This window comes from Cydia fagiglandana, chromosome 4 (genome assembly GCF_963556715.1).
Source record: "Cydia fagiglandana chromosome 4, ilCydFagi1.1, whole genome shotgun sequence".
In the NCBI taxonomy this organism is placed as follows: domain Eukaryota; kingdom Metazoa; phylum Arthropoda; class Insecta; order Lepidoptera; family Tortricidae; genus Cydia; species Cydia fagiglandana.
The window spans coordinates 17,205,054-17,226,046 of record NC_085935.1 but is presented as its reverse complement, the minus strand read 5'-3'; the positions used below and the strand labels follow the sequence as shown (position 1 = coordinate 17,226,046).

Here is a 20,993-nt window from a genome sequence, read left to right as displayed (position 1 = left end):
GTATGTTACCTCCATGGCGAGCTTCAGCCGGGTCTGCTGCTCCTCCAGCAGCTGCTGCTGCGTGTCCTGCAGGTCGCGCTGCATCTTGGCCACCTGCTGGTCGAACTTGTCATTCTCGCGGGTGACCTATCTCTTTGTGTACATGTATGTTACCTCCATGGCGAGCTTCAGCCGGGTCTGCTGCTCCTCCAGCAGCTGCTGCTGCGTGTCCTGCAGGTCGCGCTGCATCTTGGCCACCTGCTGATCGAACTTGTCCTTCTCGCGGGTGAGCTCCTGTTGCAGCTTGCGGTAGTCTTTGTCCTTGCGCACAGACATCTTGCTCTTGTTCTTTGTCACGGCCGGGTTCATGTCTTTCCTGTTAGCCAGAATTAAAAATATTAGAAGTAGTTAAGGGGCTTCATGGTTAATTAGGGTTAAATACAGGAATAAATTCCATTCCATTCAATCAATTCATTCATTCTCTCAATTCCATTTTCATCGCGTAATTATAGAAAGAATAGCTTTCTATTACGAGCTGGTAAAAGTCTAAATGAACTATCGAAAGAGCGTGATATTGACGTTTTTAATAGCAACATCACAACTATAAGACGCATTCTGACAGACAAATTATTTAAGTGAGCGATTCGTATGCGACAGCATATTACTGTATCGATAGATGTATATTATTAATAAGTTTTGTTTTCCTAGTTCAGTAGGTATATAAAGAGTACTGCTTTGTATTGTATAATAATATAATAAGTATACGTATTTTGAATATTAGTGGTAACACGTTGTAAAATTTAGTACCCTTTGTTCTCCGTCTGCCTAAAACGGATAGTGCCTATGTCGCGTTATGCCTAAACTTCAATCTTTAGGGGCATAAAGACTATCTAGCTTGCTGGCCGTTTCGCTGTTTGTCTGTATAGTGGACCGGCTGTTTAGAGCTCGTGCCTAATTTTCTAAGTCGCGTTTTGCCTAAACTTCAACTTTCAGGGGCAATAGGTCATTTCTGCTGTTTGTCTATATAGTGGACTGCCTGTTTCGAGCACTTACCTAAATCTTTAAGTGGCATAGTAATAATACCGCTGTTGTCCTAATGCGTGTTAGTCTTAATGCGATGTAGCTTAACAGCCATTTAGTCTTAATACCCTTTAGTACAAAAGCTATAATGGCATGTATATAATTAGGAACTTGACGTTTTATGTCATGTGCGATTTAGACTTGAGAGCTACATAGGCACAATCCGTTTTAGGCAGACGGAGAACAAAGGGACAAAAACTACGAATCAAATGTTCATATCAACCAGCCGCCGCTTTTCGTGGAAAATGGACTGATTGGTTACACTAAATGACATGATAAGCATCATTCCTACTTTGCTCTAAAATTGTATGTGTTCAAAAGGCCTGAGGGTTTGCACTCTTGACTCGACAGTATGTTTGAGATAGGGAATGCTCCCAGTACTGAATTTGCTTGGAGAGACCCCGAAATTCCCGATTCCGCTATTGGTTTTGTATAGAAAACAAGTAACAGGTGCACACCAGAGTTTGAGCAGACTGACCTGTTCATGATCTCGGCCAGCTTGTTGACGGCCTGCTGCTTGAGCATGATCTCGGAGTTGAGCTTCTTGTTGAGCCGCTCCACCTCCTCCTGTAGCCGCTGCAGCCCCGCCACGCGCTCGGCCAGCGCCGTGCCGCTGCGCCGCAACTCGTCTACCTCCTGGGGACACAACACCAATATTTAGTAATTATGAAACTACACAACGGGACTTAATCGCGTATTTAAGTTTTTAAGTATAATATTTAGTAAGTCTGACACTTAACCAGAGATGGTTTATGCCTTCGGGCCAGTAGCACCAACCACAGTTAACCGACTGATCAACGTGACGCAGCAGAGATCTATGAAACTTCCCAATACAATAAAATTTAGCGAACGCTTTAACGGTGACAGACGGTTCGGTGCAACCGACCCTTAGTATTGGAGGCTCAGGCCACGACAACGCCTGGTTCCAAGAACTAGCCCGAAATCGCGCAAAGAGACAATCCCCCTCGACTTCACCTCCTACTTCAGCTGCCACAAATGCGGTTCCCCTATTGGTTTGTACAGTCACGTGACTCACGTGAGACGTTGTCCCTGGGGTACTTTTTAAATCATAATGTCAAGACGAAAGAGGCCTCATACTGAATAAAGAGCCATGTCCTACCTTCCGTTGCAGATCGATGGTGGCGCGATTCTCATGCTCGCGGTCGCGCAGGCCTTGCACGAGAGAGTCTCGCGCGGCTAACTCGCTGCGGTGCGTAGCTAGAGCGTCGCGCATTTCTAGCTCTTTCATGGTCTTTTCCTTTTCGAGCTCGCCGACTGTCTCCTCTGCTATCGATCTGAGGAAAATAAAAATCATTTAGCCATGTTTGGGCCGTTCCATTCTATTATTTTATGTGTTACATCTTGTTCAATCACAAAACATTTATTTATTTTCTTAGTTTAGGTAATTGTTTCCATTGCTGTAACTATGCATGGAGTTCAAGGTGAATCAAACAAGACAATCTTTGTTCAGGGCTCAGCAGAGCTGCAGGTAACTAATGTTTTTTGTTTGTATTTTATCTGGTTCGGTGGTGTCTAGGGAATGCAATCCCGCATGAGGAATTCAATCCCGGTATTCTGCGGGATTGTCATTTTCAGTCCCGCTGGATCCCGGTATTTGCGGGATCCCGCAAGTTAGTATACAATTTTACGAATTGGTACTAAATTTAAAGGTTTCAAACAAAAAGTAAAATTAGAAATAGTACATTTTGTATACGGTATATAATTGCGGTAATACGAACATGTGTGAAGGCTTAATGAACACGAGTTTGTAATTCACGTACCGCCAGTGGCACACACAACACAATGTTTTTCATCACACCTGTGAGGAAAAATGTGCGAACAAATAAAACTTCTGCCTAATTTCGGACGTCCCTATACAGGACAACCCTGGGTTCAAATTTAGAATTTACGAACCGCGTCGCTTACGTAAAATAACACCTTTTACAAGCAAATTTGATGAAATAAATCGACAAATTCGAGCGAAATGCTCTTCTGTGTCATTACCCCCTTCTTTCATAGATACATTTAGGCTCCGTGAAGAATTTCCGCCAGGAGGCACGCGCCCGAGCATGCGTTACTTGTAAGAACGTAACACACGTACACGTAAGAACCACGTCACTTTTCAATCCCGCAAATCCCGTGGGATCCCGCTTAATTTACGTGCGGGATTAATCCCGCAAATTTCATGCGGGATCCCGGTATTTCGGGATCCTGGTATCCCGGTATTGCATTCTCTAGTGGTGTCTCATGTTACCTGGCGATGGCCTCGGAGTCGGCGCGCGCGATGGCCAGCTGCAGCTGGTGCATGAGGCTGGAGCGCTCCTGCTCGAGGTCGCGCGCGGCGCGGGCGCTCTCCTCGAGCTGCGCGCGCACCTCGCCCACCTGCGCGCGGTACACGTGGCTGAAGTGTTGCTCGTTCTCCAGCTGAGACCGCAGCTCCTCGCTCTGCATACAACGAAAACAAACATTAGGTCTTTGCCAAATTTTGGTACGTATTTAACGTTGGTGGTGGTGGTTGGTTGGTGGTTGGAGTTTTTTACGTTTGGTATTGTTTTTGGTAAGTAGGTTATTTTGCATTGTAGGTTTTAATGAAAATTGTACTCTAACATTAAAAGTATTTAAGTCCTGTTACTAACACTTATATGGGTCTTGTCTGAATTAATTTAAATTTTTATTTTTATTTCATTTATTCTTTACAGTCCGTCAATAGTCCTAATTATTGTGGTTAAAAACGTGCAAAAAGATGGTAAAAGTTATGTTGTTCCTGACCTATTTTACGTTTTATAGATAGTGTTAATTTTTTTTTTTCATTCGAAATTCTGAGGGATGTGATTTATGTTATGCAAAGTTTTTTAAGTGCTTCAGAATTAAAAATGTTTTAAGGTACGAAGATAAGCACTTACTTTGTTGTACTCTTTATGTCCTATACTATTCATTAAACTATTTACCACCTATCTAAATAACCTAATTCTACTTCATAATTTAAGCGTGTTCTTATTTATTATTTGTGTATTGATATCATATCATAATTGCATGTAATACATTCATGTCACTTGTAAGGTTCTTACGGGTTATCATCATAGATCATAGGTACATACAAGTATCAGTGTACCTTAGAAACCCATATTTGGCACACTACTCATATTTTTTACAGTTTAGGCATATTAGTTTATTATTTAAATATTATCTCTGGTTAACCAACATAATGAAACGTAATATATCTTTTAGCAATTAGCTTCGTATTAAATTTCAAGCTCTACATTACTTCTATATATCAATACAAAATAACAATGAAAACGGTAGACTTTGTTGGAAATTATACGGAACGGACGCTATTGATTTCTCTTCAGTGAATATATAAATCCAATTAAATTTACTGATCAATGAAAGACCAAGTAAAACAATGTAAATTAAAATATGTATTTCGTATTACAAAGTCCTCGACTAAATTGTTATGACTAGAATTATGTAAACAAATCAAATCAAAATCAAAAGCATTTATTTTCAGGCTACTGAGGCCCAACACACATGTAACAATATTAACATCTACAATAGATAAAGGAACAATTGAAGTAGTTATTCTATAAGTTATGATTATGACAGTATTTATGCAATTGTTCAGTTAAATCAGAAATTGTAGCCTTAATCCGTTAGCAAGTTATATCACACATCAAACAAATGGTATTTCCTAATGACGTCATGCTTGCACCAATGATGACCGTCTATATTTCAAGCTCATTTACTATTCATGTCTCCATAAGAGATAATTATCGTAATGAAATGTAAATTATCCGTACGTTCGCAAGATCGTCACATTAAAGTGCTTTAAAATGAGGGATCCTCACAAGTTCGCCCTGACACCGGCTCCCTATTAGGAGTTATAAGCATAATTACTGTGCGGCTAAAATCGGACCACATCTAATCTAATTGTGTCGTCTAGTAAGGTACGAGCGCAACTCTAGACTACCTATTGTAGAATAGGTATGCATTATAAAGGATAATACAAGGATTCGTAGTCGCTATACTTTGTTTTTTTAGCATTAGAAAAATGGTAAACAATCTTAACGTGAAAGTTTATTAAATAAAACCGGGCAAGTGCGAGTCGGACTCGCGCACGAAGGGTTCCGTACCATAATGCAAAAAAAAAAAACAAAAAAAAGCAAAAAGAAAACGGTCACCCATCCAAGTACTGACCCCTCCCGACGTTGCTTAACTTTGGTCAAAAATCACGTTTGTTGTATGGGAGCCCCATTTAAATCTTTATTTTATTCTGTTTTTAGTATTTGTTGTTATAGCGGCAACAGAAATACATCATCTGTGAAAATTTCAACTGTCTAGTTATCACGGTTCGTGAGATACAGCCTGGTGACAGACGGACGGACGGACGGACAGCGAAGTCTTAGTAATAGGGTCCCGTTTTACCCTTTGGGTACGGAACCCTAAAAACACTTTAATTGATATCTATAACATATATTGAAAAACACTTTTATTGATAATCTATATTATTGGAAAAGTAAGTCACAGCAAATATCTATGAATTATACAGCATAATATGATGATCATTAACATTCTTCATAAGTAATAGTAAAAACAAATTTGAAGCGTTTTTCAATAAGCAGGCACGTCAAGATTGTTTACCCTTTTGCTAAGGCTAAAGAAATTAAGTAGGTATAGTTTTAATCGCTTTTAGTTGTGAAAGTACTCTATGAGCTATACCACTCAATAGCATTTCTCACCATTATAACATTATATACTGAAATAACTTAATCATTGGGAATACTAATATTTTTTAATATTTTTCTGTTTACACACGTACCTAAAAGTGAACTAATCTAAAATTATCGTTTTCGCTAATATACTAAATTAGCACGGGCGAAGCGTCCATGGAATTCGATTACTATCGACTTGACTAGTATCTACCAGTTGTACTAATTTGCGACGGTTAAGTACCTTTCTGGCCAAATTAACTACGACCTACCCAACATACTTGTATTTAGAATCCCGGTCCCTATCTGTGATGTCTTAAATAAATGCTCCATCTAGTGAGCAGGTGATCTGCGAGTGCAGCACACAATCGCCCGTCATAATGTCCACATATGTCCCAGTGCACTTTATGCCGAGGCATATAACTGCCATGTATGGCATAATTGATAAAGGTTCTTTGACGTATGCCCTAACAACCCAGCGCTTATTCCAGTGCTACTGTTTTTGGCCTGAACTTTATATAGAATTTGCCACATTCCACTCCCTGCTAGCACAATTGATTAATCGAATAGCTAACTACCTATTATTTGAGGAATGCTTGTATGTGTCTTCTCGGAAACTGCTTTTAAGAGGAAAAAAGAGCGTCAAGGTTTTTTTTAACTAATTAGGTATTACCATTACCGTTATGAGACGTTTAATTAAAACATGATTTTGGAGCATTCCACGGGCTGTCCCGTACAAACGCATTTTATTTCCTGTGTTGCGACTTTTTTTTGGGCATTCAAAGCAGGCGATTATTTTTTTGTGCATATTTTTGACCATTTGTCATAGAAAAGGAAACTCTTATACCTGCAAATCTTCAGAAAATTCGCGTCTGTACGGGACAAACGGTAGACCATTTCATGGAATGCTCCTTTTGGGGAATTGAGATAATATAAGTAAATTATTTTCTTTAATATTCTTCTCCGTGAGCATAATTTCAAAATCGTAACAATGTACGGCGGATATTCTTTTATTTATTAAAGGAAATGATGACTGACTAATAAAAAATACTATCGAATGTTTCGTTTAAAATGACTAGTATTTCGGATGCCTGTTTAACTTTGCATTTAAAATGTCTAGAAAAAAAATGCTATCAAAGTCCAAAACTATCCACCGCGTGCTATTTTTTACCATACCCAGAGGTGTGACATTAATACTCGTACAAAATAAATAGATATAGGTAACTATAAACAGATACGCAAGTGCTTTACTTCGTAGAATCTCAACATGCAAACGCAGTGATCTAGGAACCTGCGATAATCGTCAAACTAGTTAATGATGAGCAGGAAATAGGCATTCCTGTATATTGAACAATGCCATAACACTTGTGTTTTATGGTCCCGGCGTCAATGATGCTAATTTGCATTTAACAATTTCATTATAATAAATAACGTACAATGTCTTTGTTCATGTATGAGGCGAGATTCCTGGCGGCACTTTCAGTACCTATAGTCGCATTCCTAAGATAAAGTGTGAGTAGAAAAGCAGGGACAATTTACGTTCGTCGCAATATTGTTCAGTTTTATAGGTCAAGACGTTCGTGATAAGAATGCAATTAAATCTACAATGAAATTGTACTATAGTAGAACTATAAACACACAGTAACTACACTTTATGTACATATCGCCAGTATCAGCTACATTATTGTAGGGATCTCGATATCAACGAAAAATAAGTTACCGAGAATATACACGTAACAATAATTTTATTGTAGTTACTGAAACAGTCTAGACCAGTTGTACGGCTCGGACCGTGTGGGTTTGGCTTAGAAATATTTCTTCTCTCTGCCCTTAGGATTTCCAAAAATAGCCTGTACAAATTTTCAGACTCAGTACATTAGCGATTAAAATTAATATATGCCCACAGATAATCATAATTTTCTTCTGCATTTCAAATAAAAGTATGAATAATGGGCATGGAGCGCGACGCATAATAAAGTACACAATACATGACACTTACTGTGTACAAGAATGTCAGTACAGACATAGATAGGTCAAACTTTCAATACCTGAACTCGGAAGGACGAACATTTAAAACTGAACTACATACTGTAATCATTTTCTGTATTATAAATAAATAAATAAATAAATAAATAAATATTATCGGACATTCTTACACAGATTGACTATGATATTTTCGAAGATGTTACCCATCGAGTGTATTTAGTGCAGACAGGACGGAACTAATAATTATGTCAGTAACAGTTTAAGCAAACAACCAGCACGTGGTAACACACATGTATCTGTTAATACCTAGATATCCAATTTCTAGTGGAATGCGGACTGACGGAAGTTCAAAGAGAATGAAAGATTTTCAGCTAACATAACTATAGTGAACAATAAAAATATCTATGTTATTATGTAGGGACCGGACTGTAAAACTCAATAATTCAATTCACTTTTCTTCACTTTCACGATTCTTATGTTATTTTGCCCATAAAAACTGTAATTCCTTAGGTATTAACATATTTTGAAATGTCTCTCCGTAACTCTATTAAGGATTCTGTTAGCCTGAAGTACATTCCTTGGCCTATTTATTTTAATTATATACGTTAAACTCTATGACACTCGAGAGTTAATATGTACGTCGGTTCCTTCATGGAATTTTCAGCGGGCCCTACGTTGATTGGTCCAATTAAATCAACTTGTACACAGTGACAGTGACGAACGAGAAAACCATTCCGTTACCTACTATATTTAGCTCGCGACTTCGTCTTCGTGGAATGATGATGATGATGACCCTATGTCGTTTCTCGGGGTTCAAAGTTTTCAAAATATCTCCATACCAAATTTTGTTCAAATCGGTTTAGCGGTTTAAGCGTGAAGAGACGACAGATAGACACACTTTCACATATATAAGGATGGATTCGCGGCGTTATGACATGTCATGTCATGTAATCACGATGTAAAAACAATTCACAATAAATGAGGTAAAATTAAGGTAAAAAGTATTTTAGGTGAAAAATATATTCCGGAAAATAATGGAAAAATATAAAATCGTCAATAATTTCATTTGGGAATCGATACAGGAAATGTATATTGTAACAATCTGGCACCGGCGCCAGTAACGGGGTCATAATACATATTTAACAATTTCAAGTTATATTCGTACACCAGCGTTTGTCTACGGAATGTTTGTGTCATAAATATCAAGGTCGCACAACACTTACGTATTCATATTCGGGCAAGTCATGAATCCGCCTTAACGAGAGCGCATGCAGCGCGGACTTTTTCGATAATTACGGTGAACTAGATTGTCTGACCTATAGGCATTCAGTGTGTAGCGTCGCTCCGTCTCAATAGAATGTTACGTTTCCAGACGAAAATTACCACTCTTTCGATTGACAATAAGGACGATTTTTTCTTACTAGTTGTTTACAACCGATTAAGTGGAACTTTTTGGCTGGGAACGTCATAGTTTTAATATAAATACGTATAAAACATTCAACACATTGGCCCTCACATCGCCGTCCCGCAGTGAAGACGCTTCTAACAATTCTATTAGCAGTGCAAATCTCATCATTATCATGACTAAGACATTAACGGGAGAAAAACCGCCGGCCTACGTAATCGTATGTTTATTTATTTCGTGACACTGCACACTCAGGTATAGCGTTTAAGGTAAAAGGCGTATACTTATGTGAGTTATGTGTGTTTGTTGTCGACTATGAGTCACTCCGCGAGTCCGTGAGAGGACGGTCTATTTCGGAGTGATGAGATTATGATTAGTTCGCATCAATATACTAAAAGCATAGTTAAGTTCATTGATGTATTCACAGTTAAGTTATTAATGAAAAAGGCATTCACGTCTGAGTGGCCTCAGGAATAAATTAACAGAATATCATTCAGACGTGCATCAGGATGGAATATAAAATGAAAATAATATTAATTCGACAAACAAAGCCGCTGGTTTTAAAAGGTTTTGTGGCATTTTTTTAATGACTAATTCCCAAAAACGTTCTGTTCTCCGTCATGTCATGTCCATTTAGCGTCTCGATATAAGACAAGTGGTTGAGCTCTCCTAAGGGTTTTTTTTTTTTATGTTTAAGAGATAATCTCTAAAACTATTTATGTTTAATCCTAAAACCAATAGGAAAAAAATATTGTACCCATAATCTGTTCAGTTTGCGTACCTATGTTAAAGAAAACTAAAGTTGTCCACTTATAGTTTCTCATGTTATATTAAGTATGTAGTTGTTTCATTTTTGTATTAAGATATAAAGGATACTACAAACAAAAAACTCAAACTATTTTCTTTTTTGGATAAAATCCGTACTTTTGTATCGATCTAAAATATTGCTTATGTTAACCGGGCTATAATGCTATAAAACAAATCATTTGACACCTGTCTTGTAAAAAGTAAACAAACTTCTGTTATTGTGTGTTGTTATTTACAATAACTGCAAGTTTTATGTATGAAATACTATCAAAACAGGATAAAATCGTAAATTTGACATTGTTCGGTTTTGTCACCGGGAAAACAAAACGGCTAAAAACAGACTATCGACTTACAAAAGTTCACACAACGTGTTTCCGCTATGTCGGGTATTTATGTTGTATTTAACCACCAAAAACATAAATGTAAAAAAGGAGAGCCAAGTTCAATACAAAAATTATGCTTGGCTGTGGGGCTCGCCGCAAAAAGAATGGAGATCTAAATGAGTGCCACTGCCAAGTTCTATGCAAAATCCAAATATGTATTTATAGGAACAAAATAACATTATAAACAAGTATTAAACTCTATTTCTTTGCTTTATTGGATACCTATAACAATTGCTGTTATTTAAAAAAATGTGAGATCTTAAAGTAGGTTAGATTTGACTTGGCCAGTTTTCATTATATCAATCATTTTATTTATATTGTAATTCTGATAAAACCTGGCCAAGCCAAATCTAACCTACTTTAAGATCTCACATTTTTTTTAAATAACAGCAATTGTTATAGGTATCCAATAAAGCAAAGAAATAGAGTTTAATACTTGTTTATAATGTTATTTTGTTCCTATAAATACATATTTGGATTTTGCATAGAACTTGGCAGTGGCACTCATTTAGATCTCCATTCTTTTTGCGGCGAGCCCCACAGCCAAGCATAATTTTTGTATTGAACTTGGCTCTCCTTTTTTACATTTATGTTTTTGGTGGGATATCAATACTTTTTGTAAAGAAAACTAGGCAGGTATTGAGATTTAATGTTTTTTCTTGTGTTTCCGCTGTATGGTTTTTACTTCTGTTCTTTGTATAATTATGTGGTGCCGCGCGCCGCCGACGACACACCGTTGGCCGGTTGTTTAGAGCGTATTACAAGTTTTTTGTATGGGGACACCACTTATTTTTTGACTAAATTTTAATATAGCAAATATAATAATACATATATTGGGGTAGTTTCAAATATCTGCTTGTAACGGTTCCAACGCTACAATAAAAAAATATTTTTTTGTATGGGGACCCCCCCAATTTTTTAACTTTTTTTTATTTTTAGATTTTTTCCTACGCTTACACACAATAACCGAGCTGGATTCCAAATTTCATCCTTCTAGGTCATCTGGAAGTAGGTTAGGTTTAGGTACTTATATGTCAGTCCCAATAAAAATGTTTTTTTTTGTATGGGGACCCCCCCTATTTTTAAACTTTATTTTATTTTTAGATTTTTTCCTACGGTTACACACAATAACCGAGCTGGATTCCAAATTTCATCCTTCTAGGTCATCTGGAAGTAGGTTAGGTTTAGGTACTTATATGTCAGTCCCAATAAAAAGTGGTTTTTTTGTATGGGGACCCCCCCTATTTTTTAACTTTATTTTATTTTTAGATTTTTTCCTACGGTTACACACAATAACCAAGCTGGATTCCAAATTTCATCCTTCTAGGTCATCTGGAAGTAGGTTAGGTTTAGGTACTATAAGTCATAAGTCAGTCTTAAAATTTACGACTTTTTGACCTTCATACCTTTATAACCGTTTGAGCTAGCTTCATGAAATTTGGGCTTCTAGATATCCTTATGGATATAATTAAACACACGTAGTTTTATGTGTTTACGTCAAAGATGTTTTGAGTTATAGAAGGGTCAAAAGTGGCACCAAGTGGTTCGTGTAATATTACACTCGGCGCTGGCTAGCCAGTTCCTTTGCTTGAACTTGGCTTGACACGCTGCCGCGTGTCTAGATATAAAAGAATTATCTATTTAATAGTCCCCCTTATTAGTTACATATACACATGTATAGTCTCCGGCACATAATCGGTAAGTATATTTATTCAAAATATATAAATTTACGTGAATATGAAGGTCATTCATGATCTTAAAATAACTGATAAATTGTTTTGATACTTTGCCATTTTATTCATATTTAGGTATATGTATAATTTATTTTCAGGACCGAGTAAAAGTACCTACGGTATCCCGAATAAAGGGATTCAACTTGATTCAAGTATCATGAACTTTAGCGTCGTACTGAGGTCGTACTATAATTACGTGACAGCATAACAAAAACCGCAAAATAGTAGATACTGGAATTGAAAGCCCTCAAATTCTACGAGTCTTCTCTTTCCGCACAAACTCTAAGAGCGAATGATCACGCGTGATTCCATAATAATTCCATGCGCCCAGCGGCGGCGGCGCGGTTGTTGTCGTGAGTTATATTAATCTTTAGTTATAGGATACTTTTTTGTAATAAATAATAGGCAGCGACTCACCCTAGTGTAATACATGTCTCGTTCAGCACTCGCAGCGGCCAGCTTCTCGGAGGCGGTGTGCAGGGCCTGGCGCACGTTGTGCAGGTCGCGGGCGCGCGCGTCGCGCTCGGCGGCGGCGGCGCGCGCGGCGGCCTCGGCGGCGGCCGTCTCGCCCGCCCCGGCGCAGCGCGCGGCGCGCTCCTGCTCGAGGGCCGCTTGCAGGCCCACCACCTGCAAACGAGGCGGTTGTTCACTCCAAACGTTTACTGTTTTCATGTCAAGTATGGGCAGGGGTGCGAAACTCCTGACTTCTGCCAAACTCGGCTCAGCATTGCTCCGAGCAATTATTAGGGTTGGCACCACTTGATTTCCTTTTGCGTGCACGACCACAGATAAGACAATCACTTGAATTTTGACAACCCTAAATAGCCGAAAGGGATAGTGCCATATATTAGAAAGGGATAGTATGATTCGAAGTCCGCCATTTGTACTTATAATTTTATGTGCAATAAAGTTTAAAGAAATAAATAAATAAATTCGACCCTGAACCGCTGTCAAACTTCGGTTTTGTAGGAAGTTTCCTTTCTGTACGATAGTACTATTATTTATTGTGGTATGGGGCTTATAGGGATATGTATGCGTTCTTACTGCCAAGTTTGTGCAAAGGCAGCCTAAATACGGCAGGAAAGTGAGGTTTACTCTCACCTTTATATAGAGTGCTAATTGCGAAAAAGGTGATAAATGAACGAATGAATATGAATATGATTTAAATCCATGTTAATAGTTAAACTAAATACATAGCAAAGTTTTTTGGTACATTTTGCTTGTTATCTATACGACAAAAACCCAAATTCCAGTTACCATTAACCCTTTACCGCATGGATTTTTTATTCTCCCCCAATTAAATATATGTAATGAAACACTATAAATGTAACATAAAAAAAATTGTGAAAAAAATCTAAATTCGTCCCAATTCAAAATAATAGTAAATAACAATTTGTTCCAAATTTGGAACTTTATGTATTAATGGCTACGCAGAGCCTGATTATTAAACTGGTCAAATTTGGAACTGTATGCAAGATATGTACTTATGGAAATGTAGGTTTAAAAAAATCACTCACAAGCTTTTGATAACTGAAGCTACCAGCTGTCACCGGTTATCTACAGATAAAATAATGAAAATCTGTAGTTCAAATGTAAATAATAATTAGGAAACTTGAGCTTAATTTGACTATGTAAATAAATAGTAGGCACGAAATTTTCCTTTTACGTATTTTTTATGTATGTACGAATATACATATTACAATTTTGGTAGAATATTTTGTGCATAGGGTAGTTTTAAAAGGAAATAAAGAAGTAGCTTGCCTGAGTGCATAAGGTTCCATATTTGACAAACTGATAAAAAAATCACTAATGCATAATGTTCCATATTAGTCCAATCCTTTTAGCTTGTAACGCATAGTGTTCCATTTCAGGAACAAACTTTCACGACATCATACATAGTAATTTAAATATAAATGCTTACATGTTTTACCATAAAATCTCGCGGCATCTATTTTTCTAATAGTCAACGCTGGAAATTTATTTATTGCACTAAATACAACAACGAAAAGCTAATTACAAAGTAGTCAATCACACTTGGAAGTAAAATTGCCGGACGTCGGTGGAAACGATAACGTCATATGGACCACAAACTAGTTAGAAACTGTATCAAGTACAGAAAACGTTCAGTAGTATGCATAGTTTCTACCTCTTACAAGTTCAGTAAAACAGATGACGCTTATATTAATCCACGAGGAGAATATCATTACGTTCCAAATTAGGACCCATATGCGGTAAAGGGTTAAATACTTGTTGTGTGTGTGTGTGGTTGCGAATCGGTAGTCTAGTAATTGGTTGATTGTTAACCCTTTGACCGCCGTTGGCATGTATACAAGACAAAGATAGAACGATACACTGGCGCCGCTGTCTTGTATACAAGACACAAATTCAACCGCTCGGTAAATGTGAAAAAACATCAATTGTAGTATATTTTTACACTCGTGTTAATGTTTTAGGTCTTTGATTTTTAAAATAATTGCATTTAAAGCAGATAAATAAATCCATTCTTTTATAATAAGGCAATCAAAAAAATTGCTCCAGTTTTCAACGTTTTTCATGTTCCTCGTCGCCGTTGTCTTGTATACAAGACAGCTAGGGATGGGAATGTTAATTCGATATGAGAATATTAGAGATGCAACGGATAGTTGTTTGGCCGGATACTGGATATTCGGCCTGACCATCGGCCGAATATCCCGTATCCGGCCGCCGAATATCGGCCAGCAGAGCTGCACCTACATTTCGGTTTTTCAGGTGCGCATTATGACCGTTATGACCGTGACTGTTTCTTAAATCCAATTTGTTTACTCCAAAATCAAGCAATGGTACTATCCGGTATTCGGCCGGATAGTAGGGCACTATCTGGTATCCGGCCGGATATTAAAATACTGGCCGGATAGGGCGAATACCGGATAGTAACCGAATATCCGGTGCATCTCTAGAGAATATTCAAAATAAATATCAAGTGGCCAATCTGGTTTTATTTAAGCATTTGAACACCTGTTAAATGCCAATTGGTGATAACTAGTAACTAGAATACGTTAAACGAGAGAGAGTCAGGCATAACTATAGCTGGAGTTCAGGGAACTTGTTCAGCTGTCCATAGTAGAGTCAGACAAGTAAATCTGTCCTTGTGGTCTATTTGCAGAACAAATGATTCATTTTGAGATGATAGTGTAGTGGGGAGTGATACCCTGCAGTGACCGCTTCGCACAAGAATGGTACCTACAGGCGGAGGCTCGGACTAGTCAGTGTCGCCTAACTATGAGAATGTTATGTATTTGAAATTGACGAAAAATTATTATGGTAGGGAGGGTGTAATACGGGAACAAGCTCTTCTAAGGAACATGTCGAATGTGAAACATGCATTCCCGAACATTTCTGATCCCCACCCTTTTCCAATAGTTCTTCACTTTTCTTCACTCATTGACAATTCAACCCACGTGTCATTTTCCCCAATGCAGTTCCGGTACATTTATATTATCGACACACGATGCGCGGCTCTAACCATACGCTTATAAAGTTTACGTACCGACAAGCGCTTACGCCGTTGACCTAGAGACTATTATTACTTAATCCGCGCGGAAACGGTCCTTGTCGGTTTGCACTGCGGGCAGTCCATGCGCGCCGTTGTCATGTATACAAGACTTCTCGTAGAGCCTAGTGCGGTGATATTACGTCATGAATCGATATTGTTTAGTGGTTGTTTTTAATGATAAAGACCTTTATTTTTAACATTGTCGTGTGTAAAAAATATGTTAATTTTTGGCATTCTCGAAATAAATTAAAGTTGGTTAAGAACAAAGCCAAATTGAGAAGATTTTTGCCATAAATTGTAAATATCGATATCACATTTTGCAATCCCTAAACTTTTTATTAGTTGTTTACTTAGAATTTACTCTGGCGTGTGAGTGAGCGTCTTTGCGGACTAGGTCCGGCGGCCAAAAGGTTAAAACATTGTAAGCGTTTTCAAATCCTCCGATTAATCAGTGTTCGTATATTGTTTGTTTCGTTTAATGGAAATGGAACAAAGTAAAAAATTACTCAAAATATGCAATACACATGCAGTAAAATTTTAACTGAGTCCTATAGTAAGCTACGACCTAAATATTTATCTCAGAACTGTTGAGTAGGTATTGTATCACAGACACAGATCTTTTACAAAAAAAATTATTGGGAATACACATTCGTGTTCCTTCCTGAATCCCTTTGCCAGGTCAGAACTCGAGTCTCATCGTAAACACATCAATCAGCTCCCACACCTATACCTACTTACTATGAAAAGTGTTAACGGTGAGCCAGAAACGTAATATGAAGTAATCGTTCTAAGAAATATATTGGTGCGTAACATATTTATAAAAATAAATATCACATAAATTAGATTCTAATAGGTATAAAATCGTCGTTTATAAAATAACTAAAGCAAATTTTACGGAGAAAAACACCAGCTTGATGTTTTGCCAATGGATTTGTGGCAGAAAATATACAAATTTTACCTTCCAATAAAATTGGTATTATGTTTCCTTCCACATCGAAGATCTTCATTGTTTCATTCATTGAGAGAGTAACGCGATCGTTGACCGATCGATGCCGCTAGCGTCTATGCAGTCGCTCCGCTCCACGCCGTGACGTAGTTCCGCTTCCCGTCCCTGCCAACCATTGCTCGCTTCCCGCTAATCGCCGCCGCCATGACATTGTTGAGGAGAAGTACCGTCGGCATAAAAGTAGCCTAGTAGCCTGCCAGGAAGGCATTACTCAGATCTTCGATGTGGAAGGAAACATAATACCAATTTTATTGGAAGGTAAAATTTGTATATTATGTGTTCCGTACTCCACATCGAAGATCTTCATTGAGACCTGTTTATTATCTCCTGGTGGCGAGTTAGCGGGCGCGCAAGCGATAGGGCTACACCTACTGTCATAGAACTCAGAGAAAGAATAAATATGTATACACCATATTGCAACCCATGAAATCACAGTGACTCGTTATAATGTGAATTACAGGAAATTGAGAATTGAAATTGTAATCTCAGGTTCGAATCTGACGTTAAACTGGTTTAAGAGAATTCTCATTCGAAATCGCATCCGATCCGCAGAATCTCGGCAAGTCATGTTCCCAATTAACATAAGCGAAAATATCGCTAAGTGAATAGCTTTCCAGCCAATTTAGTTATTAAGTATATCGTGGATCAAAAGCAATCGTAGGCGAGGCCGGCTTGGATGAGACTGTGGCTGAAAGAAATAAGCGAAGTGTCCCCTCACATTTTGTGTAATTCTCGCAAGGTGACGTACCCAGACTACCTACTTATACTGGGTCTATACTTTATTCCGGAGCTTCTAAGAGTCCAGTCGGTAAGACACGTTATCTGGTTTAGAGCCGAATTTCGGACACAAAATAATAGCGTTAAAGTTATCTACATATGTAATTGCCCGGGCTACAGTGTAGTAGAGTAAGGTCATTGACCCTGCGGCCTGATGCTAACAGCAAAAGTGCGGCAGCTCTTCTGTCGTACTTCTTCTAACGTACCTAACGTTGTAGGGCTATTTAAATTAGGGCAAGTAGATGTCTCGCGTCCCAAGCTGGTGCTTTGGGAGGCGCTGGTCTCGCTATTAATGGCGTTGGAAGAAGGCATAGTGTCCGATAGTGGTTCATACACAGCACTTGTGAGAGGCTTATGAACGAGTATCGTTCTGAAAGCTAACATGGATAATAGAAATAGACGTCTGAGATAGCTCGCTACTTCACTGGATAGAGGTACCTGGCAGTTGATCTTATTTTTGATGCACCATAAAGACCGTTTCTACATTGTGGCCGTACATGCAGCCTAGACAAGGGGACGATCTAGGGGCTCCCGTTACTGGTTTTCTATACAAACACAGTACCGGAATCGGGAATATCCGGTTCTTCCATATTAGTGAGACAGTGACAGTTGCGTTTCGTTCGCTACGTAGCGTTAGACCTTGGCATGTTATATGCATGCGCCAGTCACGCCAGTAGCGGACGTCACTCCTGATCCCGCCAGCTCGGTGTTGGAGCGTCCTATCTGACAGGAGCTACGCCTCATTCTTAAGGTCGTTGACTCGTAAGGGAGGGCGGTTCACTAGGACCGCCAGTAAATTGCAAGCTTACCACAGCTGCTTTAAGACTCTCCTTATCACGCCGTCGCAGTACACAGACTAGGCTGGGAGGTGGAGACATCCATGCCAAGTCTCACAGGCAGCTGTCAAACGTCGTGGTAGCAGTTCAATGAGTCTGTTAAGAAATACCGTGGCACAGTGCGAGGGCTCTCGAAAGCGGAGGCCGGCCAACAAGGCGCCTGTCAGGTGAAGACAGTCTCGGCGGCTGCTGGGCGCAGCTGCCACTCGGGCGCGCAGTGACTCCTTGATAAACCGTCGCCCTCGGGGGTTGTACCGACCTGGCAAGTAGCAAGCAACCAGCGCGACCTGTAGACGATCTGCTGGCATCAGCAGTTTTTGTGACAGCCGTAGTAACGGAAGGGATGTAGTGTCGCCGTCGTTTTATGTATACTGTACCGGTGCGGTTGTATGTTTACACTTCTGTCGTCAGCGCTGCAGATGCGGCCCGTTAACGGTTACTCTTCGCTGAAAGGGCCTTACCTCGTACATTGTCTACCAATATTGGAGATTGTAACGGACTGCTTGCATAAGATGAGGAAGAAAGTGGTGCGAGGCTTTCGGCAGCTCCGTGTTGCTGGGGACTGCGAAGGCTTCACCTTCCTCCATGAACTAAAGTTTGCGAATTTGAGATTGAACAGAAGGCATTGAGTCTCATTTCTGCGAGAAACTCTGCAGCAAGGCAGGCCTGTATGTCGCGAAAAAGAAAACTTTCAATCGGGGTGTTGTGCCGCGTGTCCCACGTGATGTCTAGGAGCGTGATGGTCTAATTCGCTTTATACGAAGAGACACCCTATATCGAGTTAGTATAGGGCATCGAGTTAGTAGCATGCTTTTAAGGAAATCGAACTGATGAAATCAAGTCTAAAATCGATTTTGGCGCTTTGCGTAACAAAACTGTTTGATAAAGTCGAATACAGACAGATGGAAACTGCTGGAGTCCTCCTGGCCCCTTTCTCTTAGCACCGGAAACTCAAGCTTGTTCAGGCGCAGCGGGTTTATTTGTCCCATTTTGTTTATTATGGCTTTTCGCACGAGTTCGTCTTTGTAAGACGGAACTTAAGCTGGAGAGCGCGAGCAAGCAGAGATAATTATGTGAAGTCTGCAGACCTTTTCGATGCCTTTCACCTCGGTTTCGAGCGGTCGCACAGGGCCTTGTCGCTAGCTGTTCTCCGGTTGGACCACTCCATGGCCTCGAGAAGTCGTAGGAACTTCGAAGCGACACAGCGAAGTCGATCAGCACCTTTATGAAGCCCGGGAACACGACGTATTTTCCTCTGAGTATCGACATATCTTACCGCTTTCAACTCCGGGCAGTCGAGCCGCGCTAGGACGGGGCTCTTTACGACCTTGTCTGCCGTCGCCGGAGGATTCTTTAACCGAGACCAAGAGCTTAGCGGTCTGTTCGTGCTGTACCATACCATACCTATACCTGCACCATAGCTATAGGCGCCTGCATACCTCAATGGAACCATGTGGACAGGACAAAACCGGTGCCTGAGGCCGGGCGGCTCATGGCGGCCGCCACTGGTTCGGGAAGCGCTGGTGCGTGAGGCGAGGACCCATAGTGGCGGCCCGCTCTAGAGGCGTTGTCGCGCGAGGCGGGCGGCTCCATCGTGGCGGCCGCCGCCACCGGCTCGGGAGGCGCCGGTGCGTGAGGCGAGAGGCGCCATCGTGGCGGCCAGCTCGGGAGGCACCGGTGCATGAGGCGGTCGCCGTCTGGCTGGCTGGTCTGGGAGGCACTGGTGTGAGGCGAGAGGCGCCATCGTGGCGGCCAGCTCGACAGGCGCCAGTGCGCAGGTGGTGGTGCCATCGTGGCGGGCGGCATCATCGTGGCGGGCAGCGCCATTGTGGCAGCCGCCCCCGCCGCGTCGATGCGTAATGCGAGAGGCGCCATCGTGGCGGCCAGCTCGGGGGGCAGGCGGCGTCATCGAGCGGGCGGCGCCATCATGGCGGCCACCGTCGCCAGGCTCAGGTGCGAGAGGCGCCGTCGCGGCGGCCAGCTCGACAGGCGCCGGTGCGCGTGACGGACGTTACCGGCACGGGAGGCGCCGATGGCTAGGCTCGTAGCTGCACGCATCATCACGGCGACGCTGTTGCCCTCGGCGGTGCCATCGTGGTGGCCACCACCGGCGCGTAGGTCACCAGCGACGTCATGACGGGCGGCAACCAACGCGGCGATCGTCGCTGTACTCGTAGCATTTCCACTGCTTACACGGACTTACCTTCCTTCCGCTCGAGCAGTCGGGACGCAGAAGCGGTCCGCCTTCACCTTGGCGCGATCCACCCGCGATGCGCCCGCAGCTGCAGGAGCGGCGTGTGACGTCTCGCAGAGCCACGCGGATCTCTCGGAGTCCCGCTGGACTGGAAGCGTCCGCACCGTAACTGCAGCAACAGGAGCGGCCGTGTGACGTCTCTCGGAGTCCCGCGGATTGGAGGCGTCCGCACCGCGACTGCAGCAACAGGAGCGGGCGTGTGACTTCTCTCGGAGTCCCGCGGACTGGAGGCGTCCGCACCGCGACTGCAGAAACAGGAGCGGGCGTGTGACGTCTCTCCGAGTCCTGCGGACTGGAGGCTTCCACCATGGCCCGCAGTGTCGCGGTGTCTCGGAGTCACCTTGGACGACAGCAGAAGACGCGGCGCGCGCGGGCGGGGGCGGGCGCCGGGCCCGCGCCCCCGCGCCGCGGGACGGGGCGCCCCGGTGGCGCCGCAACTAACAACACGAGGTACTCCCAGGCTACTGCCTGAGAACCCTCCGCGAGTGACGAAGTAACTTCTGAACGCC

At 41.3% G+C, this 20,993-nt stretch overlaps 1 protein-coding gene across 1 annotated transcript in view; it reads right to left on the bottom strand.

Moving 5' to 3' along the window:
* The window catches only part of LOC134663965 (rho-associated protein kinase 2), a 39,645-nt gene that overhangs the window by 13,946 nt on the left and 4,706 nt on the right, over window positions 1-20,993 (bottom strand). The window contains exons 4-8 of the mRNA XM_063520520.1: window positions 12,497-12,706; window positions 3,314-3,504; window positions 2,180-2,354; window positions 1,538-1,695; window positions 154-355 (exon numbers count right to left, since the gene is read on the bottom strand). Of these exons, the coding sequence (XP_063376590.1) occupies window positions 154-355; window positions 1,538-1,695; window positions 2,180-2,354; window positions 3,314-3,504; window positions 12,497-12,706 (936 nt within the window). The remainder of the gene's footprint in view (window positions 1-153; window positions 356-1,537; window positions 1,696-2,179; window positions 2,355-3,313; window positions 3,505-12,496; window positions 12,707-20,993) is intronic.